The 18428-nt window shown below is 38.5% G+C and overlaps 1 protein-coding gene and 1 pseudogene across 31 annotated transcripts in view; one reads left to right on the top strand and one right to left on the bottom strand.

The window, feature by feature from the left end:
- The window catches only part of MIA2 (MIA SH3 domain ER export factor 2), a 77404-nt gene that overhangs the window by 22849 nt on the left and 36127 nt on the right, over window positions 1-18428 (top strand). For 7 of the 31 annotated variants that reach the window (XM_081547779.1, XM_081547778.1, XM_081547783.1 and 4 more), the window contains 4 exons: window positions 6255-6383; window positions 12959-12980; window positions 13068-13156; window positions 17790-17861. In XM_081547779.1, coding sequence (XP_081403905.1) covers window positions 6255-6383; window positions 12959-12980; window positions 13068-13156; window positions 17790-17861 — 312 coding nt within the window. Of the gene's footprint in view, window positions 1-564; window positions 914-1562; window positions 3191-3228; window positions 3320-6254; window positions 6388-12958; window positions 12981-13067; window positions 13157-17789; window positions 17862-18428 lie in introns of those variants that run through there. The other 24 variants (XM_081547793.1, XM_081547784.1, XM_081547782.1 and 21 more) reach the window with 17 other exon arrangements.
- Window positions 11235-16361, bottom strand: LOC145528805 (mortality factor 4-like protein 1; annotated as a pseudogene).

Genomic DNA, 18428 nt, shown 5'->3' with positions numbered 1-18428 from the left:
ATGTTTTGAGGCATACTTTGTTCTAAGATTCTTTTAAATTTTAAAGACAGAGTTTTAGTTTGGCTTCTGTTTGACTTAATAAGCTATACACCTGGTTTAGTTTGAGTACACACTGTCCAACACATATGAAGGTTGTGTAATACCTTAAGTATGGAGAATTATTAAGCAATTTCTGCTGTTCTTTGCTACTGATAGTTCCTGAAACTTCTTAGGCTTATGTGGCAAATGAGAGTTCCGAAAATGTAGGTGGCATTTTGGTTCCGAAAATCTTCCACCATGAACTTGGACCATTTTTGGATTCTTTATGGCACAATGCTTTTGTTGCTGCTGGAGTTTAACATCAGGGAAGTTTCCTAAGGAACTAATAACATATTGTTCAACTGCTGAGTTCTTTCAGGTGATTTGGTAAGGAAGACATACCCGTTCCGTTCTTTTTCTTGTTGCTTCAACGAGGACTTCAGTTGGAAAATGCCCATCTCTAAGAACAGATCCATCCCTGGGTATTTTATTCAATAGACCTAAATATAGGGTCCTAAATATAGAGGGCAAGGTGCTACTTTTAGCTCCCCTTTTCGGAGGAGAACGAACGCCCAGCTGAGGTTCATAGGGGTTTGATTTGGCGTCTGGGTAATTAGGAGCTCATGGAGTTTAAGAGTTTTGCGCAGCAAGTGTCCAGGTAACTCAGGTAAAAGTGAGTAGCCCCTGGAACCCTCCGCTGGGCACCGAAGGCCCGATCGATGTTCTCTTGCGTGGGAGAGGTTAAACTTTGCCCAGATCACAGCTGACCCGAGACGCCTTCCTGTCCAAAGTCCGGACACGGTTGGCAGGACGCAGAGGCCCGGGCCCCGCAAGCCATTTTGTGACTGGAATGAAGACGGCGGCCGGTTTCCCTGGGCCGGCGGGTTCCCCCGGGGTACGACGCCATCAAGGCTTCTGTTGGGTGCGGACCGCAGGCTCTCGCAGGGCTGCGAGATGAAAGCGCTGGGGGCTGGGCTTGGGCCAGGTGCCGGCAGCCGGGCCGAGGAGGCGCGTCGCGCACACCCAGCCGGCCGACCCAGAGGGGCCTCCGGGAGGTCTAGCAACCGCCAGCCTGGTGGTGGGGATTTCTGGCTGTGGTCTTGACCTTCGGTGGGGATGTCTGCGGCCCGCGCTACAACTCAGGGCCAGAGGCCAAATGCTACTCTCTCAGCCTCGAGCACCTTGATTTCCAAGGATGGGTAGCTTCTCTAGGTAGAGGGCCGGCCCCTTTAAGAGAGAAAGACAGGGACACGTCTACGAACCTCGCGCGAAGAAGGAAGGGAAATTAACGGAGTCCCCGCGACCCCGCCTCCCCGCGGCGGCCCGGCCGAAACCAAACCGCGGGGTAGGGCGGCAAGGAAAGTGTGGATCGCAGACTCGCGCGGGCGGGTTTGAACCTTCGGATCTTCGGGACGCAAAGCGTAACCTGGGGTGGGTGGCAAAGCTCCCTGGGTCGTCAGCGTGGACGCTAGAGGCACGACGGCGCCATTCATCTCCAGCACCCCCCCCGTACCCGGCTCCGCAGTGGTCTGCTCTGGTTGCCCGGTGCAGGTTTGGGTTCCGGACCGAACGCTGCGTGTTCTGTTCATTTGTTGTGGCTCGGCCAGGCCGAGGATACGGCTCCGACTGCCGGAGCAGCCTTGGCGCGATGGAGGGGCTCGGGAGTGCCCCTCAGCCGTACCTGGGGCTGGTCCTGGCAAAGCTTCGCCGGGTGAGTCCAGGCGCGATCAGGGTTACTTGGCCCAGGGGTCGCGGGTGCCTCCTGGAGAAGGAAGCTGCAGACTTTGGCTTTGGGGTCTGAGCCGCAGTGGCCGGAGGTCCTGAAGCCAGTTCTCACCTGTCGGTGGGCTGCGGCCTGTGTCCAGGGGAGTAGCTAGGTTCCTAGGGTGCTTGGGCGGGTTTTGATGTGGTGTAGGGGGACCTGGAGATCAGGAAGGTGAAGAGAGCATTTGCTTATGCTTAGCAGGACTTTAGAAAGGTGAGTTTCCTGATTCCTAAAATGAATTAGCCTTTCGGTTATGCTATTTATTTTGATGACACGTGGTTTCCACGACTGTGAGAAACTTGAGGACTGATCCTCTGAAATTAGTTCCTTTTAAGTGCTGAAACTTCGTGTTGTTTGAAAGGACATCTAAGCCTGGACAGGGAATTGGGATTCTAATTCTGCGGTTTCTTTTAAAAGAGAATGCTCTTTTGAGGTGCTTTACCATAAGTGAGACTGTTCGTCGCGTCTTTCTGTCTTGTTAATGTAAACGGTCGGGTTAACGTCAAGATCTGGAGATATTGAGCTCCCAGTGCTCACAATTTCTTTTTATTTTTTTAAGGTTCAGTTTATAGTCAGGTTGCAGGGATTTTTCTTAGTAACTGTTTACAAGTGTCTTTGTTGACATGTTTAGGGGCATTTATATCACTGTATTTTTTTAAAAAAACTATTTGCGTTAGAAATGTCAAACGCCCCTTTAAATATTGGGGCAGTTACAATTTTTGATTTCTTATTATGTAAATTATAAAGTTCTATTGCCTTGGTATTCACTTACTCAACCATAGTGTGTCTAGTGTCTGCATATGTATAAATGTAAATACAGATGATAGTTATATGAAGAGTCTAAATAGACTAAAACATAGTCTGAGCCACTGCTGTCATACTGTCAGTTAAGGGAGAGAAGACAAAAACAGTACAAGGTAGAAATGGATAAAGTGCTTACTGAAGCATACATACGAAGTGCTGAGGAAATTGAGGGGTGGGAGAGACGACATTTTCTTGAGTGATTATGAAAGCCTCTGCAGACTGAGTGAATAGGCTAAGGAAGCAATGAAAACAGTATGGTGTGTACATCAGGCTAGGAGCAGTGTTACTGGAGTGTAAAGAGGGCTCAGGGAGCAGTGTGCAGTGATGCTTGTTGGAAATATAAGCAGGTTCCAAGAGATGTAGGTGCTGGAGAGCCCTCAAAGTATTTCAGTAGTTAGAGTTTTGGCTTAAATAGATCTTCCTGATAGAAGTATGTAGGTTAGATGTAAGAATAACGAAACTAGGAGCACAGTGTAAGGGAGAGGTGACAGATTTGTCACAGAGGGATAGAGAAGAGAGTGTGTTTGTGCTCAGTCGTGTCCGACTCTTCGCGACCCCAGAGACTATAACCTGCGAGGCTCCTCTGTCCATGGGATTTCCCAGGTAAGAATACTGGAGTGGGTTGCCATTTCCTTCTCCAGAGGATCTTCCCAACCCAGGGATTGAACCTGCATCTCCTGCACTGGCAGGCGGATTCTTTACCACTGAGCCACCTGGGAAGCAGAGAAGAAGGTACTGAATGGGAAATATTTAGTAGCGAAGAGCTATAGTGGGTAGGAATTTACTGATTGGACACAAAGGATCAGAGAGAGAAAAGTAGTCTAGAATGACTCCCAGGTTTCTGGTTATGGCAGTTTTTTCATTCAAAGAGATAGTATATGTAGAAATGGAAGGATTTGTGGGATGAGAGATAATTTCAGGTTGCATACATTTCCTTCTTCATGAAAACCAACAATAATCAAAACTTAGTTTTTATGGGACTGTCAGTGGAGAGAGACATGGAGAGGGGTAGCCAAATTTTGTGCAAGTTATTCTGCTCTGTGAACAGTATCTTCACCTGGATGATTTTTTTTTTTTTTTTTTTTTGACTAAATGCACTATTCTCACAAAACTAGCCTGGGGCCTCAGATTGCACAACACTGCTCTCCTTTTTAATTTTTTGCATTAAAAAAATAATTTATTGAGATATAATCAGATAACATAAAATTTACCCATTTTTGATGCTGAATTCAGTGATTTTTTGGGCATATGTTCTCTGTGTTGTGCAGCCATCACCACAATTTTGGAATACTTTTATCATTCTAAAAAGAAACCCTGTCCTTATTAGTAATCAGTACCAATTCTCGGTTCACTTCATCCCTTCAGTTCAGTCCAGTCACTCAGTCGTGTCCAGCTCTTTGCAACTCCATGGACTGCAGCACACCATGCTTCCCTGCCCATCACCAACTCCCAGAACTTGCTTAGACTCATGTCCATCGAGTCGGTGTTGCCATCCAACCATCTCATCCTCTGTCGTCCCCTTCTCCTCCGACCCTCAATCTTTCCCAGCATCAGGGTCTTTTCAAATGAGTCAGTTCTTTGCATCATGTGGCCAGAGTATTTGAGTTTCAGCTTCAGCATCAGTCCTTCCAATGAATATTCAGGACTGGTTTCCTTTAGGATGGACTGGGTGGATCTCCATGTAGTCCAAGGGACTCTCAAGAGTCTTCTCCAACACCACAGTTTAAAAGCATCAATTTTTCGGCTCTCAGCTTTCTTTATAGTCCAGCTCTCACATCCATACATGACTACTGGAAAAACCATAGCTTTGACTAGACGGACCTTTGTTGACAAAATAGTGTCTCTGCTTTTTAATATACTGTCTGGGTTGGTCATAGGTTTTCTTCCAAGGAGCAAGTGTCTTTTAATTTCATGGCTGCAGTCACCATCTGCAGTGATTTTGGAGCCCCCCCAAGTGAAGTCTCTCGCTGTTTCCATTGTTTCCCCATCTATTTGCCATGAAGTGATGAGACTGTATTCCATAATCTTAGTTTTCTGAATGTTGAGCTTTAAGCCAACTTTTTCACTCTCCTCTTTCACTTTCATCAAGAGGCTCTTTAGTTCTTTGCTTTTTGCCATAAGGTTGGTGTCATCTGCATATCTGAGATTATTGATATTTCTCCCAGCAATCTTGATTCCAGCTTGTGTTTCTTCCAGCCCAGCATTCTCATGATGTACTCTGCATATAAGTTAAATAAGCAGGGTGACAACATACAGCCTTGACGTACTCCTTTCCCACTTTGAAACCAGTCTGTTGTTCCATGTCCAGTTCTAACTGTTGCTTCTTGACCTGCATACAGATTTCTCAGGAGGCAGGTCAGGTGGTCTGGTATTTCCATCTCTTGATGAATTGACCCAGAGAAAGGTAAAATACAGAAGCAGCTGCAAGAGCCTTCAGCTGTCTTGTGCTGAAGACTTGCTAGGGTAAGAAGTAATGTGGAAAGGCCATGGTTACAGTATCACAGTCTTTGGAAGAGGAGTAATAGAAACAGTTACCTGTATGGAGCACCTGTTTTCCATGTTCAAACAGCATTATTCCCATTACAGATAAGAGAAGGAAGCAATAGAGGTATGGTAGAGGGATTCAGATTCTAAAGCCAAGGTTTCATCAGTAGTTTTTAAACTTTTAACAAAGCAGCAGATCCATTTTTTTACCCCCTAGGTAAATCTTTTTTTTTTTTTTTTCTCATTTGTAAAAAAATTTTTAATTGAAGGGTAATTGCTTTACAGAATTTTGTGCAGGCTCATTTTTTAACTTTGAAATATTTTAATTAACAGACCGTCTTCTCAGAAAAGTAGCACTTATTTTCTTTTCCCCATCTCTCTCCATTCTGCTTAAACTCAGGCCCTCCTTATATCTCACTTATACTGAACCCAAGTCACCCTGATGTCAAAGCATTAAGTCTTTTCTTTCCTTTAAACTAAAAGTGAAGTATACTTGTTGAAAAAAAAATCCAAATAATCAGATGTCTATAATATACATGAATGTCCTCCCTTCCAGCGCCTCCAACTCCCTAGGCACTTTGATGGGCACTCCAGACTTGTAGCCATGCACACTGTAAATCTCTCCCTGCTGCTGCTAAGTCACCTCAGTCGTGTCCAACTCTGTGCGACCCCATAGACGGCTGCCCACGAGGCTCCGCCGTCCCTGGGATTCTCCAGGCAAGAACACTGGAGTGGGTTGCCATTTCCTTCTCCACCCCTAGGTAAATCTTATATGGAAGCCAATATACTCTACGGAAAAAACCTAAACTGATTGAATCAGGATAAGAGCATCTGATTCAGCTTCTTTCTTTGGTCTTCTCTCTTGCTCTCACTTTCAGGCATCTCTGTAGAACTCTGGTTTGAAAATCATTACATTTCACCATACTGTTTTCCTTCATCACTTGGTGATAGTGGTTAATAACAGGCCATTTTATGAAATGGATTTTAGTAGTGTTTACATGTAAACTTGTACTTATGTTTATCTCTTAGTCTGACAGGGCTGCTATAACAAAAATACTATAGGCTGAGTGACTTAAACATTTCATCATAGTTCTAGGGGCTGGGAACACCAAGATAAAGGTGCTGTAGATCTGGTGTCTGGTAATCAAAACTTTTTAACAAATTAATTTTCTTTGTCTTGAAGGCTGTGGCAGCATTGCCTGCAGATATGAGACAATCCAACTTGTATGGTTTTCCATGGGAGTTGGTGATATGCGCAACTATTGTTGGATTTTTTGCTGTTCTCTTGTTTTTGTGGAGAAGTTTTCGGTCGGTAAGTAACCAACGCTAGGTATACTAAGAGAATGTTCACTCAGTCTTCATGTTGAATAAGTAATATGAAAAACGTATCTTTTGTTTCAAGGAAACAGGTTATCATTTTGTGGGCTACTCATGTTAATCTGTGGCTACTAGAAACTGAATATGGATTTTAAGGAATTTTTTTTTTCTTTCATTTTTTGGCCACCCCATGCAGCATGCGGGATCTTAGTTCCCTGACCAGGGATAGAACCTATGCCTCCCTGCAGTGGAAGCGTGGAGTCTTAACCACTGGACTGCCAGGGAAATCCCTAGAGGAATTTTTCAAAGTGCTGAAATTTTAAAAAATTTCTTTATACGAGTATTCCATATTAATACTAAAACCCTGCCTTTATTTCTTATTTCTTATTTGGAGTGGTGTTTATTTTTAATAGTCTACTAAACATCTGTGAATATACCACCCACCTGGAATCAAAGACGTTGACCGTCAGTTATATTTAGATGATCCTCCTCATTTCATCCCCCTGCCTCCCTGAAGTAGAGGTAATCCTGTTCAAGATCCTGTGTTGATATTCCAGTGCCTCAAAAAAAATTTATTTTTGGTCATATGTATTAAATACATATATCTTTCAGAAGTATAGTAATTTTGCTTAGTTTCATGCCAAATATAATGTTCTGGAACTTTTTTATTCCATCCTATATTGCTAAGATTCATCTGTATTTTTGGCTCATTTTGATTGTTTTAATATTACATCATGAGAATATACTACAGTTAATTTATATTTTTTATGGTCTTGGGCCTTTGAGTTGTTTCCAGGTTTTTTCTATTACAAATCATGCTGCTGTGTAAATTCTTATACTTGTCTCCTGTTGTGTATTTGTAAATTTCTCTTGGGAATATACTGGGTCTGAGATTTACTTGGCTTAGTGCATGCTGGAGGTTCTACTTTTAAAAGGTAATGCTAAATTCTTTTCCAGTTGTCTGTACCAGTTTATATTCCCAACAGCAATATATAAGAGGTCCTAGAGATCCATTTGATCTCTGTCCTCTCCAACAGTTATTATTGTTGAAATTCTTTATTTTTGCCATTTGAATGGTATCTTACCATGGTTCTGATGTATTCTTTGATCACTAAGGAGATTGAAAACTTTATATTTACTGGCCATATGTATTTGTTCTTCAGGGAAATATTTTGTTTGTGTCTTATGCCCCTTTTTCTTTTCAGTAGTTTGTTCTTTTCCTTTTTATTTGTAGGAATTTCTTATGTATTCTTTAAAAAATAGTTTTAAATTGGAGTTTAATTGCTTTACACTGTTGTGATGGTTTCTGCTGTATAGCAAAGTGAATCAGCTATAAGTATACATATATCTCCTCCCTCTTGAGCCTTCCTCCCATCCCCTCCTTATGTATTCTTGATGATATCCTTGTTGATTATATCTATTACAGATGTCCCAGTATGAAACATCTTTTCATTGTTCTTAAGGTGTTTTCTGATGAGTAGAAATTCTTAATTAAAACGATTTCCATTTAGCACAGAAGTGCTCAATCCATTTTGAGTTAATTTTCCCGTTGGTGTAGGGTAGCAAGTCTGTAATTCCCCATCCTCCTCACCCTACCCCCCAAATAACCTTTTTCCCAACTTTGTTTATTGAATAGTCTTTCCTTTTCCCATTTGTCTGCCATGCTACATATGAGAGTACCACGTGGACGCAGACCTTTTCTGTGCTCTTTGTGTATTCCACTGAGGATTGTTGAAAACAGATACCCGTGTATCGTTCCGTATTCGTCCATCACTAGGTCAGTCTTGCTCCCTGACTAATTTGTAGGGCTCGTGTATTACCTGTTGTTGCTCTTGTTTGCTGTTGTTTCCTTCATCTATCAAGAATAGAAGTCGGCTGAATTCCACTGTCATGATGGATTTATCAGTTACTTTCTATAGTTTTTTCAATTCTTTCTTTACAAATTTTGAGAATATTGTGTTAGGTGGATATATGTTTAGAATTGCTATATCTCTTCTTGGTGGGTTAACTGTTTAGTCAGTAGTGACCCTCTATAACTCTACTGATGCTTTTGTCTTAAAGTTTCTTATCTGATGTCAATACAGTTAGACCAGTTTTCTTTTTGGTAATATTTATTGTATCTTTTTGCATCCTTATATTTTCCAGTCTTTCTGTGGTCTTTTACTTAATGTATGTACTCTACGAATTTCTCTTTTTATTTAATTGGCGTATAGTTGATTTACTGTGTTGTGTTAGTTTCACGCATACAGCAAAGTGATTCAGTTCTGTATGAATTTTTTTTTATATTTAATCCAAAAATCTCTGTGTTTTCACTGAGTTTACTGTATCTACATATATTATGATTATTGACTACTGATGTATTTGGACCACTTTCTCCTAGCATATTTTATTAATTTGTTCCACTTTTTATATATTTCTTTTCAGTTCTTTCTACATTCATAAAGTAAATTTTCCTAGTGAGAAGACAAGAACCTTATTTAGCATACTCTCACATCCCTTGGTCTCTTTCACTTTTCAAACTACTTTCATATTGGTATAATCTAGAATTTTAGTTCTAAAAATATTTCTCTTTTCTTTTTTACTTTCCTCTCCACTCCTTCTCCATCCCTGAAGACAGCAGTAAATATTACCAAGATATTTGATCATCAATAATTGACATATCTCTTGTAGGGTCTCCTGGATTTAATTCTTCTCATATTTGGATACTTCTTTCTATATTGTGTTTAGTATTGGTCTTTGTATGGCAAAACTTTTGTATGCTTGAGGATGTTTGAATTAAGTCCTTATGCTGGAACAGCAATTTGTTTGATCTAAGCATTCTGGGTCTAAAGTTTCATCCTGTTAATACTTTAAAATCCTTTACTTCCTTGTCTTTTTATATCTAATGTTACTTATTGAAAGGTCTCTTGTCAGTGTGATTCTTATTCATTTGTAAGTGATCTATTCTCTGTACAGGCTTTTAATTTGATATCCTTATTTCAATATAATTTGTTTAGGCTTGACTGTTTTCTTATTTCTTCTTTGAATTATCTTAAATATTTAAATATGAAATCTTTTATATTTTTTAATTCTGAGAAGTTTTTTCTGCATTTTACATGTTTTTTTTCTCTTTGGGACTATTGCTGTTTAAGATGTTGGCTCTTCTCACTTCCCTATCTCTTTAACGATTTTTTTTCCATTTTTTTTTAATGGTTTACTGTTACTTTTTTTTTGAAATTTAAAGAAAAAATTTATTGAAGATCTGAAAAACAATTTCTAAAAGATTAACTTTTCCAGAAAACTGTAGCTACATAATGCATTGCATCTATCATGTTCAGTTCAGCTCAGTTCAGTCGCTCAGTCGTGTCCGACTCTTTGCGACCCCATGAATTGCAGCACGCCAGGCCTCTCTGTCCATCACCAACTCCCGGAGTCCACCCAAACCCATGTCCATCGAGTCAGTGATGCCATCCAACCATCTCATCCTCTGTCGTCCCCTTCTCCTCCTGCCACCAATCCTACCCAGCATTAGGGTCTTTTCCAATGAGTCAACTCTTCGCATGAGGTGGCCAAAGTATTGGAGTTTCAGCTTCAACATCAGTCCCTCCAGTGAACACCCAGGATTGATCTCTTTTAGGATGGATTGATTGGATCTCCTTGCAGTCCAAGGGATTTTCAAGAGTCTTCTCCAACACCACAGTTCAAAAGCATCAATTCTGTGGCGCTCAGCTTTCTTCACCGTCCAACTCTCACATCCATACATGACCATTGGAAAAACCATAGCCTTGACTAGACGGACTTTTGTTGGCAAAGTAATGTCTCTGCTTTTAAAACGTGCATTAGACACAAATACAAAAACCATGAAACAAGCCACCATTCTTCAGCAATCTGAGCAAAGATAAAATGCCTAAGGAACAACATGGATGGATGACTCACAAAGGATGGGCTCTTTACTTTAAGCACCATAAAAAAAGGGGGAGCACAAATGGATGAAGGTCTTCAGTTCAGTTCAGTTCAGTCACTCAGTTGTGTCCGACTCTTTGAGACCCCATAAACCGCAGTAAGCCAGGCCTCCCTGTCCATCACCAACTCCTGGGGTCCACCCAAACCCATGTCCATTGAGTCGGTGATGCCATCCATCCATCTTATCCTCTGTTGTCCCCTTCTCCTCCTGCCTTCAATCTTTCCCAGCATCAGGATCTTTTCAAATGAGTCAGCTCTTCCCATCGGGTGGCCAGAGTATTGGAGTTTCAGCTTCAGCATCAGTCCTACCAATGAATATTCAGGACTGATTTCCTTTAGGATGGACTGGGTGGATCTCCTTGCAGTCCAAGGGACTCTCAAGAGTCTTCTCCAACACCACAGTTCAAAAGCATCAACACTTCAGCACTGAGCTTTCTTTATAGTCCAACTCTCACATCCATACATGACCACTGGAAAAACCATAGCCTTGACTAGACGGACCTTTGTTGACAAAGTAATGTCTCTGCTTTTCAATATGCTGTCTAGGTTGGTCATAACCGAGCCTTTGGCACTAGGAATCAGAGCATTCTGTCATATAGCATTAACACATATTATAAAAGTGCGTAGTGTCAAAGGAATAGAAACCACCAGTGTTCAAAAGCAGCTTTGTCAACTAAGCAATTAAACACCCTACAACTGAATACACTGGCAGCAACTTTGAAACGAAAAAAGGAAAGAAAAAAGGAGATGTAACTCCTTTTATTTTCTCTGTTTAAAATCAAACAGAAAACAGACATCAATTTTGGTATACACAAACATTTCCAAAGTACATTGTTTGTACACGAGAAGGACTAAGAAACAAAAAGCTGTTTATAGAGATCAAATGTGGGTGTGTGCACGCACCTCACACAGCTTTCCAATGGTACTCAGGGGCAGCCACTTCATAATTGCTGGCACTAAACAAAATTGCAGAGTTCTTTGCCAGGTATTTTAGGAAATCTTGAAGATAATTCAGTAATAATGCAAGGCTCTTCTCATCCAGAGGTGTATAGGCCAACATTGCTCCAATTCGTACAGTCTCAGGAGATGTGGCGTCTGGTACACCTGGGACATGGGTGCATCAGGGTGGTCCGCAAGGATCTCAGCGTACTGCGACCTCTCAAGTTTGTAGAGCAGTTGAGTGCCAGCATCACATTGAAGTACTCCTTTATCCCAGCCACAACCTCATTGACTGCATACTCTTTATTATCTGTGTTTCCTCGAGATTTCTTGTAATTTGCATAATCCTCTAGAATGGAATCCACATTCTTCTTGGCAGGAAGATAAAAGAGCTGCTTTTGCTGGGTAATTAAGCCCCAGTCATCAACAAGCCATGGTTTCAGTTCTTCAGGAATCTTTAACTTCAACTCTGCTCGTGAATGTTTCCTCATTTTCAGCAGTAGGATCTGCTTGAGCCCTTCTCTTGCAAGGAGGCTGAGGTGTCTCACTGGTGCTGCCACCATCTCCATTTCCAGGTGTCTTCTGTTCTTTTTTGTTTTCACTTCAACGTTTTTCTGCTGCAGCCCAGCAGTCTTCTTTCCAGGGGCAGCCCCTCGAGTCTTCCCCTCTGCATACTATTTCTGATTGGCTTTTTGAAGTTCTCATTGTTTTTGCATATAGGTATCCACGTACTTGAGTGCTCTGCTTTCTGGAACCCATTCATCCCAGTATTTATTCCAGCCACTGTAATGTATAAAGTATTTCACTTGTTTATCCTTTATGGCAACTTTTGCACACTTTGCTTCATAAAGAAGAGGCCCACGAAAGCACAGCCCTCTCTCACCCTCCTGGAATTTAGGCTTCTGGTCCTGCTTCGGTGCCATTTATAAGAGATTCGCCGCCGCTGCCGCCTCTGCCACCTCCTCCTTCACTGTTAACTTTTGAGATAGTTTCTGAATCTGTTTCAGTTCACTAATTGTTCCTCATCTAACTAATTATACTGTACCTTGACTTTTAAATCTTGTTTCATTTAATTTTATGCCTATATATCTTCTGTAGATTATCTAAATCCCCATTGCGTTTTTTCTCAGTACTGCACTTGTTTATTCTGGCCCTTGTGGCCATTTGGGCAGTGAAGGGGGAGCAGGCATGTCCCCATCGTTTTTTAGTCCTAAGCCTTACCCCCTTACAAATTGAAATTTTCCCTTCATTGTTTGAAAGAGAGGTTAAAGAAGAAAAAAATTTTTTTTACTTTATAGTCAGCAGATCCATGGCCCCATGGTAACATTTTTCAAATTGTGTTATTTAGATATTAGTACTAGGGGAGATGATAATAGGAGCTTCTTTAAGTAGTTTGTTTTGGGGTCAAATATGTTGGAGGAGCAGTGGGCTAAATGAAATGAAACAGGTATCTTTAAGGTAGAGTTATTTCAGAGCCTTTATTATGCTAATAAATAATGTGAATCTTCAATGGGGGGACTTTAATATGTACTATTATTTTCTCAATGGAAATAGAATACTTTTTGGCTAGCTTACATTTATACTAAAGGTAATAAGAAACACTTTAAGTTGTTAGTGGCAGTTAAATAAGTTATATTTGCCTGAATGTATGTATATTTTAATGTAATTTTTGTTAAAAATTTGTTTCAGGTTAGAAGCCGGCTTTATGTGGGTAAGCTCTTTTTTCTATTTTAGATCACATCATTGTTGTTTGTAATTAAATAAACTCAAAAACATGATAACATTAACTCTTTTTTAGGGAGAGAGAAAAAGCTTGCTGTAGAGCTTGCTACACTGATTGAAGAAAAATGTAAGCTGCTTGAAAAATTTAGCATTGTTCAAAAGGAGGTAAGACATTTTTGAAAATGTTGACATTCATGTTAGGATCCTCTAGGATCAGGTATTTCTGTGTAAGTTTAAGATTATTAATGCTTTGTTTGCAAAGTATGAGAGTTCAGTTGCTTTCATATTGCCAGTCGAAATTGTAACCGTTGTGGTCGGCGCATAGTGATGTCTCATTGTGATTTCAGTGTTCGTGTCCCTGACCAGTGAAGTTGAGCACCCTTTGATGTTTTATTGGCCATTTGGATATATCCTTTTTGTTTCATGTTGCCTAGTTAATTTTTTTTCACATTTTTAAAATTATCTTTTATCTTTTGAAAATCTTTAGTTATCTTTTTCCTTTTGATATATATTTTTCCTATATTTTGGATACAAGTCCTGTGTCAGATACATGTATTACAAATATCTTCTTCTACTCTGTGGTTTGCCTTTATATTTCAAGTGATGTCTTGGAAAGCAGAAGTTCTTATTTGTAACAATCTAATTTGTCAATCTCTTCTTTATGATGACTGCTGTTTGTTTCCTACTAAAATTTTTTTTTTTGGGTCTACTCAAGAATATGAAGATATTCATCTGTGTTATCTTTTAGAAACTTAATTTTTTTACTTTTCTCATTTAGTCTTTTTATTAGTCTGATAGGACTGTTATAACACAATACCACAGACTAGATATTAAATTTTTCACAGTTTTGGGGGTTAGAAGTCCAGGATCAAGGTGGTGAGTGGTTTGGTTTGTTCTGAGGCCTGTCATTTTGACATAACCGGCCAGCCTCTTAGTCTGTTCTCACATTGTCTTTTCTCTGTGCACGTGCGTGTTTCTGGTTTCTCTGTGTCCAAATTTCCTTCTCTTATAAGGATACCAGTCAGACTGGATTAGAGCCTATCTTAATCCAATGGGCTCATTTTAACTTAATGCCCGTTAAAAGGCCTGTCTCCAAATACAGTCACATTTTGAGGTATTGGGCTTCAACAAACACATGTTGAGAGGAAACTCAGTTCAGCCCCAAATTAATCAGTCTTTAATCCATCTAGAATTGAGTCTGTGATGTATGATTTGGTGGTTAGTATTCCATGTTTTTCATATGGCTGTTGAATTTACCAGTACCATTTATTAAAAGGCCATCCCCTTTGTTCTATAGTGTTATTGTCTTAAATCTTGTGACTGTGTATATCTGAGTCTGTTTTTATAATATTTTCTGTTCTGTTGGTCTATTTTATATATATACACACATATATATGTATATATCTTTGCACCAATACCATGCTTTTTAAAATCTACCTAGCTCGTCTTGGTATCTGACAGTGTAAATCTCCAGACTTGTTTTTCAAGATTGTGTCTTTTCATATAAATTTTCAATCACTTCATCAGTTTACACATGCACACATGCATATAGCCTGCTAGGAATTTGGGATTACATTGAATATTTAGATTAATTTGGAGAGAATTTACATTTTTACAATGTTATTTATCGATGGACCATGGTATATCCCTCTAATTATGTCTTTTTAAAATTTTCAGTGTTGTTTATATACTTTTGTGTTGAGGTCTTGCACATCTTTTCTTAGATTTATTCCCTGGTATCTGAGGGTTTTGAAACTATTATAAGTAGTTTTTCTAACAGCTCTATGGGATATAATTCACATACTATACTGTTCACCCATTTAAATTATACAAATGAATATTTATATAACTAGTATATTTTAGTATACTTTTAGTATACTTAAGTATATTTAGTATACTTTTAGTATATTTACTAAACAAAACAAAAACAAAATGTTTTTGAACATATTTTTTACACCCTAAAGGAGCCCTGCACCTCTTAGCTGTCACGCTTCACCCAATCTCCCCTATTCCCAAGCCTTAGACAACTGACCTACTTTCTATTTCTATAAACTTGCCTACTCTGGATTCCATTTCATGTAAATGGAATGATATAACGTGTGCTTCATTGTGACTAGCTTATTAAACCTAGCATAATGTTTTCAAGATTCATCCATGTTGTAGCAAATATCAATACTATATATATCTTTTTTTTGCCAAATAATATTCCTTACCACAATTGACATATTCATTTTTCAGTTGATGGTCCTTTGGGTTATTGTACTTTTTGGCTGTTATAAGTGATGCTGCTATGGACATTCTTGTTCAAATTTTTGTGCGAATATACGTTTTAAATTATTTGGGGTATATACCTAGGAGTAGAATTGTTCGATCTATATTTAACTTTTTGAAGAACTGCCATATTGTGTTTCACAGTGGCCGTGCCAGTTTATATTTCCACCAGCAGCTTGTGAGTGTTCCATTTTCTCCACATCTTTCCCAGCACTTGTTATTATATCTTTTTGATTATAGCCATCCTAACAGATGTGAAATGTTGTCTCAATGAGGTATTTGTTTTTTTAAATTTTATTGAAGTATGGTTGATTTATAGTGTTGTCCAGTGAGGTTTTAATGTACATTTCCCTCATAGCTAGTGATTTGAACATCATACAGATAGGTTTTTCTTTTTTTTAATCAGTCTAAAAAATCTTTTTATTTAATTAAACTATTTAGTTCATTTGCATTTAATATAATTCCTAGTTTATTAGGGGTCAAATCTACCATCTTAACTATTTTCTATTTGACCCATCTGTCCCACATGCCTTTTTCTCTTCTCTTTTTTTACTTTAGGATTGAAACAGTTTTTAACTAATTCAATATTTTCTACCTCAGTGGGTTTGTTAGTTATGGATTCTATTTTTTTAATGGTTACCTTTGAGATTGTAGCATATATTTTTAATTTATTGAGTTCTAATATAAATTCATGTTATTATAATACTGCTTAATGGATAGTGCAGAGATCTTAGAATGCTTTAATTCCACTTGCCCCCTTTTATTTATATGCCATTGCATTATGTTTTGCCTTTATATTTATATAAACCCACAAATAATTTTATTATTCTTTGAGACAGTCAAGATTCATTTGGATTTATCCACACATTTATTCTTTCCATTACTTTTTATTCCTCCCTTCCTTTCCAGCTTCCATCTGAGGTGATTTTTCTTCCTCTTAAAGAATAGAAGGACCTCCTGTTCTTTTTTTTCTGTAATATACTGTCGATAACTCTTAGTTTTTGTCTGACCATGTCTTTATTTCTCCGTTTTGTATAATGTTCTGTATAGAAGTCTGAGTTGGCAGTTATTTTCTTTAAGCACTTTGAGGACACCTCATTTCACTTTTTTTTTCTTGGCATGTTGTTTGTGGGTCAAAGTCAGCTATAAGTTTTATTGAAATTTGGTGTTATGTCTTTTTTTGTATTATTTTTCTCTTTCAATTTAAAAACTTGAAGTATAGTTTTCAATAGTTAAATGGACATTCTTAAATATGCAGTTCTGTAAATTTTCACAGGTGTATTCACCCAGGAATCTACCTCCCTCATTAATATATAAAACATTTCTGTCACCTTTGTATTTCCCTTGTCCTCATTTTCATTCAGTCCCATACCCCTGCCAGCAACCACTGTTTATTAGTTTTTGTCTATTTTAGAGTTTCTCTAAATGAAATCGTACTTTTTTGTGTCTGGCTTTTTTTCAGGTAGCATTGTATTTTTGATATTCACTATGTTGTTGCATATAGTGGTTTTTTTGTTTTTCTTTTTAACTTGAAAGTAAATTTGCATTATATCAACATACCACATTTTCTTTTGTCCATTTACCTCTTAATGTGGTTATTTCCATCTTTTGGCTATTATGAATAAAGTTGCTATGATCATTCTACCTTTTTTTGTGTGTGGGTATATGTTTTTATTTCTCTTCTGTAAATACCTTAGTATTAGAATTGGTGGGTCATATGGCAGGAAGTGTATAACTTTATAAGAAACTATGTGCCTATTTTTATGATTTTCTCTTTTTCTTTGATTTTCAGCAGTGTTGCTAATTGTATGGATGTGGTGTCTTCTGTTATTCATCCCTGGGCTTCAAGATGTTCCAGAATCTGTGGCTTAATGTCTTATTTGTTTTGGAATTCTCTTGATCATAACCTTTTCAAATATTGTTTTTGCTTTTTTTCTTCTCTTGCTGGGATTCCACATACTTGTATCTTAGCTTTTTACTATGTCCCACATATCTCTTATGTTCTTTTCTGGATTTCTTATCTTTTTGTTCACACTTCAGTCTGGATGTTTTCTTCTGATCTAGCTTCCGTCTTACTGATTGTCTTCACCTATGCCTAATAACCTTTTAAACCTTCTCAGTTTCATCTATTGCCTCTTTCGGTTCTAAAGGTTGTGTGGCTCTTTTTGCAGTTCCTTTTCTTTGGGTCAGTGATTGTCCTTAGTTCCTCTTATATGTTAAGCTTACTTATTTTGTTGTCTGAAGGAGAACTCTGTTACCTGAACCCTCTAAGATTGTCTTTTTCTCTTGTTCATTTTTTCTCTTGATTCTCACTCAGATCTTGTTTTCTTGAATGGCAGATTTTTCCATGTTGAGTATCAATAATAGTATAATAAAAATTATCGTGGTAAATTTGAAGCTGTGGATGATGCTGTCTTTCTGCAGTGAGGTTTTACTGTTGCTTCTCATGGAAATGGTGGGTCAGAGGGCAGGTATAGTTTGGAATAAAATTTATAGTACTTTTACTTACAGTGTTGGTTTCTTTCAGTATGAAGGCTTAGAGTCATCTTTAAAGGATGCCAACTTTGAGAAGGAGTCAACAGAAGCACAAAGTTTGGAGGTAAGAACAAATAGATACTTACAAAAGTTAAAGGAAAGGTTCTTACTAAATGATATAAACTTTAAAAGTCATGTATCTTCTCAAAACTCACATTTCATAGATATTAAAACTTAGAGAAATTTAAGTTAAATATAGGAAATAGAATGTTAGTAAATAGCATAAGGGATTTAAAAATTTTGAGCTTTTGTTGATGACTTGTTTTGAGTGAAGCATATTCGGTTCACTGTCATCTAGAGTTATATGGACGCTCTTAGTTCTTCATTCCTGGGAAATGTATTAAGGTAATCATTCCTTGTTTGGCTCAGATTGCTCTAGGAAGGAAAAATAGAATTCATTTTCACAATTTTAGGAATAATTTGAAATAGTAAATTATGTAAGTTGAGGCAGTTCTTGCCTTTACCTCATCAAAGGATTAGGAGCTGACTAGAATGTTACACACAGTGATGTGCTGGTATCTAAAAAGTATGAGCCTTTGTTTGCAACACCTGCTGAGTTCTGTTGTGTAAATAGTCCTACCATGACCGATTTCAGGGTGCCAAATGATGCCACTGAATGTGGAGTTTGGAA

This window comes from Giraffa tippelskirchi, chromosome 12 (genome assembly GCF_054371585.1).
Source record: "Giraffa tippelskirchi isolate mGirTip1 chromosome 12, T2T-mGirTip1v1.2.pri, whole genome shotgun sequence".
NCBI lineage: Eukaryota > Metazoa > Chordata > Mammalia > Artiodactyla > Giraffidae > Giraffa > Giraffa tippelskirchi.
This window is presented reverse-complemented; position numbering and strand designations above follow the sequence as displayed.